Source organism: Chlorocebus sabaeus, chromosome X (genome assembly GCF_047675955.1).
Source record: "Chlorocebus sabaeus isolate Y175 chromosome X, mChlSab1.0.hap1, whole genome shotgun sequence".
NCBI lineage: Eukaryota > Metazoa > Chordata > Mammalia > Primates > Cercopithecidae > Chlorocebus > Chlorocebus sabaeus.
The window spans coordinates 140,292,223-140,307,332 of record NC_132933.1 but is presented as its reverse complement, the minus strand read 5'-3'; the positions used below and the strand labels follow the sequence as shown (position 1 = coordinate 140,307,332).

Here is a 15,110-nt window from a genome sequence, read left to right as displayed (position 1 = left end):
TTTATAATCACTGGTAAGTCTCAATCTAAGCGTCAGTGTTCCTTGGGAGCAATGCCTATCTGGGGTTGACGGTAGGAGGGAAGGTTGAGAGCTACCAGCTCTGTTCAGCATCTCTATCAACCCATGAGTGTGACTTGATTATTATTGCCTCTGACACATTAGAGCATCATTAACATAAAAGTCATCTCTTAAACACATTAAACTGAACTCAGTTAACAGAATTGATTACCAGCCTAACTGTAGGGATTTTGGAGCTTTAGGGAAACTGACAAACATCTTGCCCTTTCAGATCCTACAACTACATTAACAAAGCACAGTCAATAAACATTTTGCCAGCTCTAAATTTATCGTCTTTAATGATGACAAAAATCTCTCTGGGTGGATGAACTGGCTGTTGATAAAAGACTAATTGTGGAAATGGTTTTCAGTAGTGGTATTGACAAATAGAACTGAGTCCTTGAAGGATAAATTTGACCATGAATTAATGGAACCTATCTTGGACGTCAATTTGTACAAGCCCTAATAGATCTTTGATTTATTGCATCTCGTTTTCTGAAGTGGAAAGCATGACTGGAAAAATGTATTAGCTAGACATATAAACCTCATGGTCCTTTGAACTGTAACCCTCAAAATGAATAATATTCTGATTCATAAAAAACATTAATAGCATATGTGCATTCAATTTAACGTTTAAGAACTCTATTAACCTTAGTTTCTAAGACATTCCACTTTTTCCATTGATAATCTCTGTTTAGAAATTCTCTTCTAAAACCTGAAGGCATTTGCCAAAGTCCCATCTAGCTCTCAAATTTGGTGTTGTTCTCTCTCATAAATTTTACTATAGGTCTGTTGGTTTTGCTATGTGGTAATGTTGACCAAAGAAAAAAGTTTGCTGTGAAGACTTTGACAGAGAGACAAACAAAGAGAATGTTTCAGTTGAAATAAAAAGAGATTTCATTTCATTTAAATTAGGCAACATCCTCATTGTATTTCAAGGTCCATTTGTGGAAAATGTGTTTTATCCAGAAGGGAATGCTTATTTAATAGTTATGTGTTTTTCAGGTTTTGTTTTTAAGTTTTTGAGAATGTTGGTGTATATATATGTATAGTTGATATATTATAAATAAATCTTAGTTGAATAACTGATCTCAGTGCTGTTTTTAATGCAAAAGTATTTATTGTTCTTGGAGAAGAATCAGAAAAGAAGCTGAAATGACATTTTTCACTGGAGGCCAAGAAGAAGAGATTCCCCATCAGTGCCATCCAAGGGGCAGGTTTGTTTCATGGCACCTACTAGATTGCTTCATGAAAGAGTGAGGTATGGTGTGTGAGTGACTAAGAGTCCTGTCAGGAAATAGGTGGATGTGGGCACAGATAAGGAAATCAATAAGTCACACTGAGGCACCAGGGACTAGCAGCAGCTGTGACCTGTTAGCACCCAGGTCTCAAAAGGAAGGAGCAAGAAGAATAAATAACCCATCTCTCTCTCTCTCTTCCTATCCTCATTCTCTCCTGCCACCACCTCCCATTGTTTTACCTAAGCAGGAAGTCAGAACACAAGGATCCCATGTGATGCAATCATAAGGATGAAGCTCTCAGGGCAGCAATGCTGCTGGTGGGGTTGAGGGCAGGGAGGTGAGATTCAGTTCACATGTACAAGGCTCAGAACAAGAGAAACACAAGCAAAACCCAAAACAGAAAAGATGTGTAAAGTTGGACAGTCTAAGGAACCTGAATTATTTAGGTAAGGGCTAGAAATAACAATTTCAATGCAGAAAAGATCAAGAGATCGCAAGTTCTTAATTAAAACAACTGTTAACTCAAACCTTTGATTCTGTGATTTCCTTACCAGCCCCTTTTAACTTCCATCAGAAGTTTTTAGTTATCAAAGTGAGCCTTTATTATGTAATCACTTCTTAAAAATTATTTATGTAAAGATTATAGAATTATGAAATTTACAAAGTGTGGCCAATCAACTCTCCAAAAATATCTCTTTTGTCAAAATTAATTCGTGTTTGACACGTGTCTTAGATCACAATTTCTGTAACACATATTCTTGTAGTTTGTACTTACCAAAACCATGGGGTTCTTTTCACTTTCCAAGTATAAAACTATAATGTAAATTTTCAAAGAAGACACACGAACTGGGAGGACATACAACAGCCCCTTAGGATGGGGAGGAGACCTGCTGTGTCTTCAATCCTCCTCCTCAACTACTGCCCTAAAATATGGATAGAATTCAATTTGATAGAGACAAACTCTCAGACCTAAAATGATGATTTTAACATGATCGATAAAGACTTTGCTCATTGTTATCAAGCCTTTTGTTCAAAAATGCGTTTTTCTCCAGGTAAGAAAACATATAAGTAATCAGTTAAGAAGAAAAAGTCTGCCCAGCCATGCAATAATTATGTCTTCTGTAAGCAATGGATGTTGACACCTTAGAAAGGTTTGGGGTGGTTACATTTCCAATCCCCAAAGCGTTCAATCTATCGGAGCCCAAACAAGAGCACATGTAAGAACTATCAACCAGTCTGTCTCTTCATCACCCAAACCTGGGGCTACTCTGGTTCATCCCAGTTGCTGTGGTAGGATTAAACCAGCAGGATGGAAATATGCCATTCCCCATCAGCACTCTAACTTCATTTTTAGGTTTCTGAAAATGCCACTGAATATTTCTGAATGTGAGAGTGGGACTTTTCAAGGGCTGTGGTGAGCTTTGTGATATCAATGATTCTGTCCATCACGTTTGAATATGTAAAACACCTTTTGGGCTCACACCGGAAGTTAGGAACTCTCTGGATCATACAGAACAGAAATCCTTACATTTTTTTACTTTTGTAGTCCTGTCACTAAAATAAGTTTTGAACATGTACTGCCCAAAATGTGTATTAATGTATTCATAATTTATATATACATACTACTATTAAGGGAGGAGACCACCCCTCATCTTATGCCCAATTTCTGCCTCCAAAGAAAGAAGTAAAAACCAAAAGGCATAAATGAAATCCACAGGTAGACAGCCCGGCGCTGCACCCTGGGCCTGGTAGTTAAAGATCGACCCCTGACCTAATCGGTTATGTTATCTATAGATTACAGACATTGTATAGAAATGCTCTGTGAAAATCCCTATCCTGTTTTGTTCCGATCTAATTACCGGTGCATGCAGCCCCCAGTCACGTACCCCCTGCTTGCTCAATCAATCACAACCCTCTCACTCGCGCCACGTTAGAGTTGTGAGCCTTTAAAAGGGACAGGAATTGCTTACTCGGAGAGCTCAGCTCTTGAGACGAGAGTCTTGCCGATGCCCCGCGGCCAAATAAACCCTTTCCTTCTTTAACTCGGTGTCTGAGGAGTTTTGTCTGCCGCTCGTCCTGCTACACTATAAATAACATATTATGGAGAATATAAAATATATGTTAAGAAGATGTTAAAATGAAGTGTTGAAGGTAAAATATACATTTTAATCACTCTTAAATATTTTGCTATCACTGCTGCATTGAAAATCAGTATTTTAAATGATAAAGTGATCAAGGATGCTGATTTATTTTTGAACATCTTGGTTTAACATTTCGTTGAGTAAAAATGTGAAGGTCTGGTTGCATGTTCAGCTTATTTCTTTATTTGGTTTTAATCATTGTTATTGGAGGAAAAAGAGAACTGCAGAAACATATGAAGAGGCAAATGGACAAAGTAGGGCACCAACTTGCTTACTAGATCATGAAATACCATTTTTCAATCCCATCTATGCAAGAGATTTTGTTGACATTCGTCTGGAAAGTTTCCATCTTCTTTGATGTCTGTCAGCTGTTCTTACAAACCAAATGGAAGATATTGCCTTTTTATCATACTTAACAAGTGAGTTCACAATCCACTGAAATGCTTCATTTGGAGATTTTTAAACAGGTTAGACAAATCCATTTTCAAGTTTTCAAAGACTGCAGTTTTTATCTATGCATATTTGCATAATTTTCAATAAAACAATCGCATAACTGTTGTTATGTCTAAACATCTGTTTCCCTACATTCAGACCACAATCCAAGTTTATTTTGACAAACTAAGTTGCTTTCACTCTTTGCTGTGTCTTCTTTACCCTGAAAAGACAAATCTTTTAGTTCATTGTCACCAGCTAACCAACAACCCCTTTGTCAGACAAAAGATTTTCATAGCCGCTCTACTTTATTTTAATCATTTTGTTTCAAAAACAACCACACTGTTGATATGCTAAAGTACTTCAATTACTCTGGAAGCCTCGTTTTGTTCTAGTCAAAGCTGCTACTCCATTGTTGTATATTTTGCTATATTTGGTGCCAGTATCATAGGATTCTAAGAATTGTCATTTCATAATAAGTTCTGGTATCTTGTAGGGCTAGACAACCATAGCATTTTTCTTGTTTAGAGTGTTCTTTTATAGCATTATGTAAAATTTAGAATTCTCATTGTTGAATTTTTTTAAAAAGGACTATTGAAATATCTTTATTGGATGGCATTAAATTTGTAAATTAATTTGGAGAAAACTAAAATTATCACATTTAGTCTACCCATTAAAAAGAAGCCTCATTTATTTCAAAGCCTCCTAAAATTATCCAACAAGATTCTTCTAAACATTTTGTGATTTTAAATGTAATTGTTCTGGATTCTCTTGGCTTTTCAAGTACTATGTAAGTTTCCAAGCTTGACTAAACAGTTCTAAATCTTTAAATGCTCCTGACAGTGTTGTGGGAATTGACTGACAGTGGCCTGTGGAATTGATTAGTGAAGGTTAAATTCTTCTGAACCCCAGTATGCATATTCATGAAGGCAAAAAGCGTGCAATTCACCATGTTATGTGAGCTGAAAATATATGTTGTGCAGTTATGTGTGTTCATAGAAAATTTAACTTATTTCTAGTGAAGGGATTTGGTTTGGCTCTTTTGATCCCAAAGGACAGAGGCTTGCTCAAAAATGGGAGTTGAGTGCAAAAATATGTATATCATAAGAGAGATGGAATCCCATGGACATATGAGAATGAAAATGTAGAGTGGCTGAGCTGCCTAGCCTTACGGGAAGCGGCAGCAGGAGGCAGTAGTTCCAGATGCAGAGAAGGTTTAGGGTCCTGATTAAAGAGGGTTCCTGGATCTTCTATCCTGACATTGCTCCACAGAGTGATCTCTCTCCAAGTTTAGTAACTTCTCTTCCAACTCCCGTCTTCGTTCCGACAAAGATGGTTTCTTTTTTCTCGTGTAGCACATATAAATCTTATTCCTAAACTCACTTGTGTGATCGTATTACATTCCTGCTGGTTGGCAATTCAAATGTAATCATGTTGAATATTCACAATTTCTGGGAATTCTGGGAATCTTACACAGAGAAGAAATTTGACCAGGGCTTTATGGTTTCAATCCACATTACGTGCTCCTAAGATACCCTGATTCAAATCTGTGTGATTCCCTGAAGTTCACTGACTGCCGTTTCTTAGGCTCAGACCTAAGTCGTGGTGCCTTGCCAGGCATCCCACCAAGCTGTTTCTCCTGAAGTTGCTGCCGCCTCTCAGGGGTCTTCTACCCTTGCTTCCTGAACCAAGCTGCTCAGACTTTCAGGAAACAAAAGTAGGAAAGAGTTATAAGCAGTCAACTTTTGCTTTGAGCCCTGATAAATGCATCACCCCTAAGGCAAGAGTCTGCAAAAGACCTGTCTACTTTATTAGACCTGGGAGTGGAAAAAACCCAATGAGAACAAAGCAAAAAATATATTTTCAATATATTATTTTACCATACACATTATCATCATTTTGACTCACTCGAAACCTATCATGGGGTTCTAAAATGCCTCGTGACCTCTCTCAGTTGTAACCTATGAGCTTTAACAATCCATACTTTGCTTTCTTTTATTCTTCCTACTTAAATTCTTGCTCTGAGGAACTCTGGTTTACATAAATGAGCACTTTTGGTCAAAGCTTTCCATGTTAGGCCCCCTCCAAGGCCACAGCAGGGCTTATGAATTTTGCAGCCCTACTGTGCCCAAGCCCAAATCCAGTCAGGGATGTGGGAAGATGGTGAAGAATAGACTATGGGGTTCCTGTGGCTGCCATGTCACCAAGGATAATAAGGGGAGAAGTTTCCTTTGGAAGTGTCTGTGGTGTTTGTCCAATGTAACATACTTAGTCATGAATGACATGGGGAATGAAGTTGTTGGAGAAAATCCTTTTGACATGTGGAACTTCAGGGTATTTATTAATAAATATTATTTTAAGCACTATTTACAGACTAGATGCACGAGCTTTTGGTACATAACAAACATCCCCCAAATTCAGTGTCATAAAACCATCATCATGTCTTATCCCTTATTCAGGTAGCTGATCTAGGCTTGAGGGCTGGGCAGCTCTGCTACACTTAGCTTCTCACTGAGGTGTAGGCTCTGGTCATCATAGAGAACAGGCTGAAAGGGCAGCCATTACCTTGAGAAGGCCTTCTTGTGATGATGGTGGGCAGTAAGAACAGATGCCCAAACAAACTAACATTTTTTACTTGTCACATCTGGGCTCCGTCATGGGACATGCTTAGGGCGATAGGATGTTAGCAGAGTCAAGGGGCAGAGAAATATGTACTGTATATAGTGGGAAGGTACTGGAAAGGAATGTGGCATCTAGTGGCAAATCATGACCTAGGAAGCAAATCAAGACTAAGTCAGTCTACGACATAGACCAGTGCTACCAAGAAAAGAGCATATATTTATGCTTGGTCCTCTCCTGTAATCATAGTTGGTCACCCCTGAAAGCTAACGCCAACAATGACCTCAAGCATAACTTGGGCACAAAAATGTTTATACTCCATAAGTAGTTACACCTATTTGTGATCCAGTCTTAACTACCCAGATAGCCTACCTGCCATTATCTTCCCAGATTCTTTAACCTCCACACCAAAGGTAATGGCTTCTGAATTTGGATTTTCCTTCTGGAATCCTTCCACTCAGCACATATTTTGAAAACGACTTTGCAGTCTTTAATGAGTGCATCAAAAACTGGAATGACTTTAGGTTTTCACACAGGGTGCTTTCTACTAGTCAAAGCAATTATTTGTGACACATTGGGTGTATCACTGTTTTATTTCTGCTGAGAAAGAAGGGCTCCAAGAGTTCAAGGAAAGCCCTTTCCTTTTGTTATGGGGAGTTAGGCAGCAGGATTTCTGTCATTCCTTTTGAAATGAAATCTGTCAGAAACAGGAAGATTGCTCACTTTATCTTGATGGACACATTTTCCATTTCAATTAATATACTCTGTATTTTTCGGGTCATAGACTCCTGGCCTATCTGTGTGTGTTTTTAGAGAAGGTTGGAGACGGAGAATGGAGGTTTGAATAGCTCATCAATTGTATACTTCTAGTCTCAGCATCAGAATTCACTGACACATGTTCAGCAGGTTAAAAAAAAAAAAAAAAAAAAAAAGTTGCTTTTTCAGCTCATTAAACAAGGACTCAAGCATCTTTATTCAAAAAAAGAATGTTGCAAGTACAGGGCCAAAAACTGCTTGCCTTGTTATAGAGGGTCAAATGATGTTTCATGGGGAACATGCTAGTAGGGATGCATTCTTACTGGAAAAGAGACAGGGGTTGATTATTTTTAGGTAATTTATTCTGAAAACACAAACCATTGCGAAAGAAAATGAGAATGCCAATGGAAGGTTATCCTCAACATGCAAGCAAAACAAAAATAATCAAAATATCATTAGCAAAGATGACAACACTAGACCAAGCAGTGACCACACAGCACACATTTGGTTGTGTTTCCAGCCTTATTTGGGTAGGGGGAAAAAGCAATGAAGAAATACAGGCCAGTGTAAGACTCTGTTGACACAGAGAATGGCAGCATCTGAGGTTGAAAGGGTGTATGCCTGTATCGCCCCTAATTATAGAACATCATCAGTGCTTCTTATTTCCCTCAAGACTCAGGCTTGCCCTCGGCACTATGTTCAATGGTCACTTAATGGTTTAGAAACACGGTTGAGAAAAACATATTAACAGTGATCCAGTCACTAGAGCACCTGGATTTTCTTCTACCTTCTTTTATTCTTTTGTGTTCTGGTACAGTATTGCCTTGTGTATATCAATGTATATTTGTATTTATTGTGTCATTGCATTTGATAGGATTTTTGAAATTGAAAGTGTCCAAGCTTATGTAGGATTTGTGAGGCATTTTACTAAGAAAGTTGGGCTGCAAGTATTTTAAATGTTATTGAGTTTATTTCCATATTTTAAGACTGACTGCGTTCATAATGTCTGAAACGGACTGCTTTCTATTCATTGATCTCCAGAGATGAAAATAACAATCAATACTTTGTGTTTAACTTTTATTTTAAGTTCAAGGGCACATGTATAGGTTTGTTACATAGGAAAACTTATGTCATGAGGGTTTGTTGCACAGACTATTTCATCACCCAGGTATTAAGCCTAGTACCCATTAGTTATTTTTCCTGATCCTCTCCCTCCTCCCCCCGCCACCCTCAAGTAGGCCCCAGTATGTGTTGTTCCCCTCTATGTGTCCATGTGTTCTCATCATTTAGCTCCCACTTACAAGTGAGAACATTCCAGCCAATGCTTTTTGAGTGCTATGTGCTTACATTTTGCTGAGTGCTTTATGTTTATTCATTCAGTTTTCACAACTATCTTATGAACTTGTTACTATCATTGTCACCATTTTACAGATGAGAAAACTGAAATATAGAGTGATGGAGTAATTCGTGCAGGTCACATCAGTAGGAAGTAGGGGAGCCAGGACTTGAATTCAGGCAGTCTGACTCCAAAGTCTCTCACCAAACGATCATATCAGTTCTCATGTTCACACTGCACCTGGGCATGTATTTGTTTCTTGTACAAACTAGAAAGTGTCACCTACTTGAAGAGAAAAATGTCTCCCATAATGTGGATACATCAGGACACGAGATTTGCATTAGGCAACATGCTCATAGGTCCATCCTCACTGGGAACGTCTGGCGTGTGCAGGAAAATGGTTCCAGAGTAGAAGTCCCACCCCTGGTCTATCAGGGTGGCCTCCAAATATATTAAAAGCACAACAATTTTTGCGGCTTCTGCCGCTCTCACCCTGGTCCAAGGCACCACCATCAGGGGTTGATGTAACGGCCCCTGAAATGCTTCTACCAGTACCCTCTCCTGTCATCAGCAGGGCAGCTGGATCACATGTCTACTTGTTCCACTCAGAACAAAAGACAAAGTCTTTCCGAGAGCCTGTGTGATCTGTGCCCCTCCTTCCCACCACTTCTTTACTCCTCACCACCCTGCCTCCAACCCCACATCCTTATCTGTGCCACTAGCCTTCGGATTGTTCCTGGGCAGGCTCACATCAGGCACATTATGCCTCAGAACCTTTATGCTTCATGGTCCCTCTGTTGGAAGTGCTCCCCTGGAAATGTTTCCTGACCCCTGCTGATCATTGCAGCACCTTCACCCATCCACTCCACCCACTCAGCTCTCTATCCTTCCTCCCTGCCTTATTTTTCTCCCTAGTGTTTATAATGACTTGCTCTTCCATCTATTTTACTAATGTATTAGTTTCTTCTTTGTCTCTGAACACTAGCGTGAACACTTTCTTTTTTGTCTGCTTTCTTTCCCAGTGCAATCCCAGAGCTGAGAATCCAGTGGGCGTTTTACAAATTGACTAAATGAACAAATGAGTGCATTGTGGAGTTGTTTTGGAGAATTAAATGAACTAATATATGGAAAGCATTTAGAACAAACAATGCTTAGCATGAAATTAATGTTTAATAAATGTCAGGTATCAATAAAAGAATAACATAATAGTTATTGAATGAATGATGCATTAGATACTATTACTTGTTCCTGTGGTGGGAAGAGGGTAATCAAGCTCCAGAAGTTTTAAATATTTTAATATACATTCACAATGGTTGCTAGAGGAGATAATGAGGGACATCATTTGTGTCCTCGTTTCCTATTGTCTGGGGGGCGTACTAAAATCCACCCTTCTCTAGGCAGGAGAGTGGTTCTCAAACTTTGCTGGACTTGGGAATCACCTGCAGATGTTTTTAAAATTGATACTGGTTTGCATCCCAGATATTCTGATACGGTTGGTCTGGAGTATAACCCGGGCATTAGGAGTTTTGAAATGCTCCCTGAGTGATTCTAATGTGCAGCAAAGTTTGGGAATCACTGCCTTAAGCTTTTCACAGAGCTAGCAATAGCAGAAGGAAAAACCTTCCTCATTCCCTCTCTATGCTTGGAATCAAGAGTTGCGCCAACCTCGTTTCTAAAACACACGTGACCATTAGCAAGTCACCCAGCTTCAACAAGCTTTACCTTCCTGAATTTTATGTCTGCTGTGGAAAATGGTGAAGACACAGAATTCAGGGCCAGTTTCCAAAAATGTGAATTTTCCTTCTTCCCTCTCTCCCTTTCATTCTTCCTTCCTCCCTCCCTTCCTTTCTTCTTTCCGTACCTTCTTTCATCTGGAGATAAAAGGACAGAATAGTTTTCAGATGTGGCTCAAAAATGTCTTACTCTAAGATGGTGCTTTCTTACAGAGGAGACCAGAGAACCAAAGTGTCCACCATGCCTAGGTGGCCCCATTCTCCCACAGGCATACCCAGCCATGCCTGTTTCAGGTCCAGAAGGGATCAGTGTCTGAAGGTCAAGTTCCCACCCTTTGGGGCCCACTGTGGGAGTATCAGAGGTCCTACTAGTGTCCTGAGTTCTAGCCCTGGCCTCCTCACTTCTTCCCTGTGTCTTAGTGCCTCCCAGCCTGGGGCCTTGTCTGAGGCTCTTACCCTGGTCACTGGGGCTCACTCTGCATTGGTTTTGCTGGCTCACTCAGGGTCTAGAATTCTGTCCTCTGACATCCAGGCCTCTCCATCTGATCTCCTGCCCACCTGAGTTCTTCCCACCTCTCTTCATCCATCCCAAGCATATACCATATCATGGTAGCCGTGTCTAATCTATGGGTCCAGAAAAACACCTGAACCTACCCTATAATGCCACCAATCTCAGCGTGGACTTTTCTATTAATAGAATGGTGGTAGGACACTGGGGATAGCACACTACCGGGGCCAGCATCATGGATGTGTGACCCAAGCAATAACACAGGACCCTGGACTGGGTTTAATGTTCTGCTGTCTTGAAATTAGTCATGTTTGAATGAAAGGCTCCACATTTTCATTTTGCACTGTTTCTGCAAATTATCTAATGTGCCCCACACTTCAAATCAGAAGACCTGGTATGGATTGCACCTGGCTTACACCTGAGAAGAGCGTGACCTTGGCCAAGTTATTTTTCCTATCTTGGCATCTGCGAAGAAGGAATGAGTAGGGTAAAACTGCCTCCATCATAGAGGAATTTTGAGAATGAAATAAGGTAACAGACGAGTGTTAGCACATGGTGCACAACATGTTAGTTCTCAACTAACACTTCTCTTTTTCCTACCGTTCCACCTCCCGAGAAGCTAAGTCGAAAAGACACTTCCTTTCTATTTAAAATGGATTTTAAATGTTTGTTTTCCTAGATAGTGATATATACCTAAAGGACAGATCTTAGGAGGTTTTCATTGATCTTACCTCATTCTTATTAATTACACAGAAAGACAACAGGATTCCTTCTTTGCTATCTTTACTACATTGAATAATATGTTGTCCAGATGGCATATAGAGTAGCATCTTCCAAGATATTTTTAAATGATCTTCTTTTACTTATTGAAGAAGATTATATAGAGAGAAATTTGAATTAAACCCGTGTCATTGAAATAATCTTAGCTTACATTACATTAAGGAGATTTCTATTATTCAGACTAATAACTTTTCCCCAAAAGAAGGCTGCCTTGAACAATGTGCATGAGTAAAGACTTCATTAAGAGTCATGGGAGTGAATCTTTGACCCAATCCTCTGGCATACCAGCCATGGGCTCTTAGTGACAATAAACTAGTATTTTGATCTCAGTTTTCTTATTGGTAAAATCCACAAAATAATACCAGTTCTGCCCTCTCATTCTCAATTTGTATATCAAATTAGATATTTGTGGAAGTATTTTGAAAATTTTTGAATGCTATACAAGTTTCAAGTTGGGATTATTGATAAGACTTCTGAAGTTTATGTGTTAATGAAAAGATTCATTTGAACCTCTTGAAAATCTTCCCGGAGAACAAATGCTAAGAGCTAAGTTCTCAGCTTCTTTGGAAATGGAGATGTATTTGGAAACAGGATGGTGTGTCACCACCAAAATATCCACTTCAATTTTGCTGGGGCCAGAAGCCATAGGTATTACCTTCTAAATGTCTAAAACCCTCTGAAGTTATTTCTCAGCATATCAGTTATAACTAAATAGCTTTTCACAAAGAAATCTTTTTCTCTACTTATTAATCCAAGTATTAATGAGAATATACTATGTGCCAGATACTGTTCTAGGAACCTGAGATAAATCAGTGAATAAAACCGAGTTTCTTGCCCTCATAGAGTGTTTGTTCTAGTGTATAGAGCAAAACAACAAAAATAACCATAAAATTAAGTATACAGTTGACCCTTGAACAACATGGGGCTTGGGGCACCAACCCCACATGCAGTCAAAAATCCACATATCACTTTGGATGCCCTCAAAACTCAATTACTGATAGCATACTGTTGACCAGAAGTCTTACCGATAACATAACAGTTGATTAACACATATTTTGTATGTTATATGCATTATACTCATATACTGTATTCTTACAATAAAGTTAGAGAAAACAAAATGTTATTAAGAAAGTCATAAGGAAGAGAAAATACATGTATTAATCATTAAGTAGAAGTAGATCATCATAAAGGTCTCCATCCTCATTGTCTTCACACTGAGTAAGTTAAGAAGGGGAAGGAAGAACAGGGGATGGTCTTGCTGTCTCAGGGGTGGCAGAGGAGGAAGAAAATCTATGTATAAGTGGACCTGTGCAGTTCAAACCTGTATTGTTCAAGAGCCAACTGCATTCTACGGCACGTTAGCACGTGATTAGTGCTGTGGGGAAAAAAAAGGAGAAGGGTGTAAAGGGGATCAGGCATGTTGGGGAGCGGGGTTGCATTTTTAAAATGTATGGCCAGGACAGTCCTCTTCAAGGTCATATGTGAGCACAAGCTTGAGTGAGGTGAGGCTGGGCCATATGCACATCTGCAGGACAGGCTTTCCAGGTTGGAGGAACAGCCAATGCAAAAGCCTGAAGCAAAAGTGGCCCAAGTGGGCCATGAAAGAAGCATGACTATGGGTCTACCCAAATCTTTCTCACTCTCTAACAAAAAATAGGTTTTGAAATTAAAGAGAATATGATTGCCAGGCCAATGCCTAAGACATACATTGATGCCTTGTTTCTCTTGTATGTGCTTTCTCCACAGTCACATGACACAGGCAATCCCTTTTGACGACCCTCGGTTAGAGAGCTGCCAAATCATCCCTCCGGCTCCTCGGAAGGTGGAGATGAGAAGGGACCCAGTGCTGGGATTTGGTTTTGTGGCAGGGAGTGAAAAGCCAGTGGTCGTTCGCTCAGTAACACCAGGTAAGCACCCAAACCCGGTTCTTGGTTTCCTGGGACTGTCTGCCACACCCTGCCAGAATAACTACTGTTCAGTTTCATAAGTGTCCAGACTGTGAAAGCTGGATATGTTTTTCCAAAACCTGGATAGAGTCACTTCACCAGAGGAACAGAAATGCCTCCTCAAACTAGGTTTTAAACTGCCAAATCCATCATTATCACCTGACTCAGGAAAATACTGAGCCATCATCTATAACCATGGAAATGACCCACTTCTTAACTTATGAATGCAGACAATAAGAGGCAGGCACTGTACTGTATTACTGTAAGCCCATAATGAATTCCTTAGTGGAAAAAAAGGAGGAAGTGGTTACAGTAGGATTTAGTCACTGGGGTAGTTGGATTATCTCACAAGTATGCACTTCCCTCCCTTCTCATTAGAGGCAGAATAAAGGGAAATCCATACTCCATTGCTGTTGGGCTGGACCAGGTGATTGACATTGGCCAATGGCATATTAACAAAGATGACATAAGCTTGAGACATGCTTGCGCAATTGAGCCTGTTTCCTGAGCTTCTGCCATGGCTATAAGAAGAGAGTTTTTGGCTGGGTGCAGTGGCTCACACCTGTAATCCCAGCACTTTGAGAGGCCAAGGCTGGTGGGTCCCTTGAAGCCAGGAGTTCGAGACCAGCCTGGCCAACATGGCAAAATCCCATCTCTACTAAAAAGACAAAAAATTAGCCAGGCGTGGTGGTGCATGCCTGCAGTCCCAGCTACTCTGGAGGCTGAGGCATGAGAATCGCTTGAACCCAGGAAGGGGAGGTTGCAGTGAGCTGAGATTGCGCTACTGCACTCCAGCCTGAGCAACAGAGTGACACCCTGTCTCAAAACAAAAACAAAAACAAAAAAGACGGACAGTTTTCCCCAGGTAGCTGTGACCTCTTCCATCTGAGCCCCATAATGAACACATGAGGCAGCAAGCCTGCAGTGGGGGAGCCAAGTACAGCCTCATCTGCAGTTTGGTACAGAACTGTCCAGCTAAGCCTGGCTGAAATCAGCCAGTCTGTGGTTATCCTAAAGACCCATAAGCACGAGAAGAAATGATAATTGGACACCTATTGAGCTTGGGGGTGATTTGTTATCCAGCAAATGCTGACTAATACAGTATGTGTCCAATCTTTAAAATTCTACAATATGATTAGATAATTAACGTACTTTCCCACAATCATTCATATTAGAGTATACAGATGTTCCACTGTCAACACAGCTGAATACAATGGACTATGATGCAATTGCCTGAAGTGGGCTGCCTTTGCCTTTCCAGAAACAATGTGCTTTTATTATTTATTATATATGTATTTATATGCTTACTGTAATGGACTCATATTGGATTTATTTTCAGTAAAAAAGGAAATTATCTTCCATGCCCTTTCTTCCCAGGATTTTGCAAATCAGTAACAGGATTCAGCAGTAAAGTACTACACTTAGGAGCACAGATTCTGGCATCAGACTGCCTGAATCTGACTCTTACCTCTGCCCCTTTTTAGACTTTTTAGTTTCCATGTTAAATTCCCTGCATTTCAGTTTGATGTAACTTCTCTACGTCTTCTGTATAATGGGGATC

The 15,110-nt window shown here is 40.0% G+C and overlaps 1 protein-coding gene across 7 annotated transcripts in view; it reads left to right on the top strand.

The window, feature by feature from the left end:
* FRMPD4 (FERM and PDZ domain containing 4) overlaps positions 1-15,110 on the top strand; it is a 596,660-nt gene that overhangs the window by 464,261 nt on the left and 117,289 nt on the right. For all 7 annotated transcript variants that reach the window (XM_037986343.2, XM_007991027.3, XM_007991030.3 and 4 more), the window contains one exon: positions 13,350-13,510. In XM_037986343.2, the coding sequence (XP_037842271.1) occupies positions 13,350-13,510 (161 nt within the window). The remainder of the gene's footprint in view (positions 1-13,349; positions 13,511-15,110) is intronic.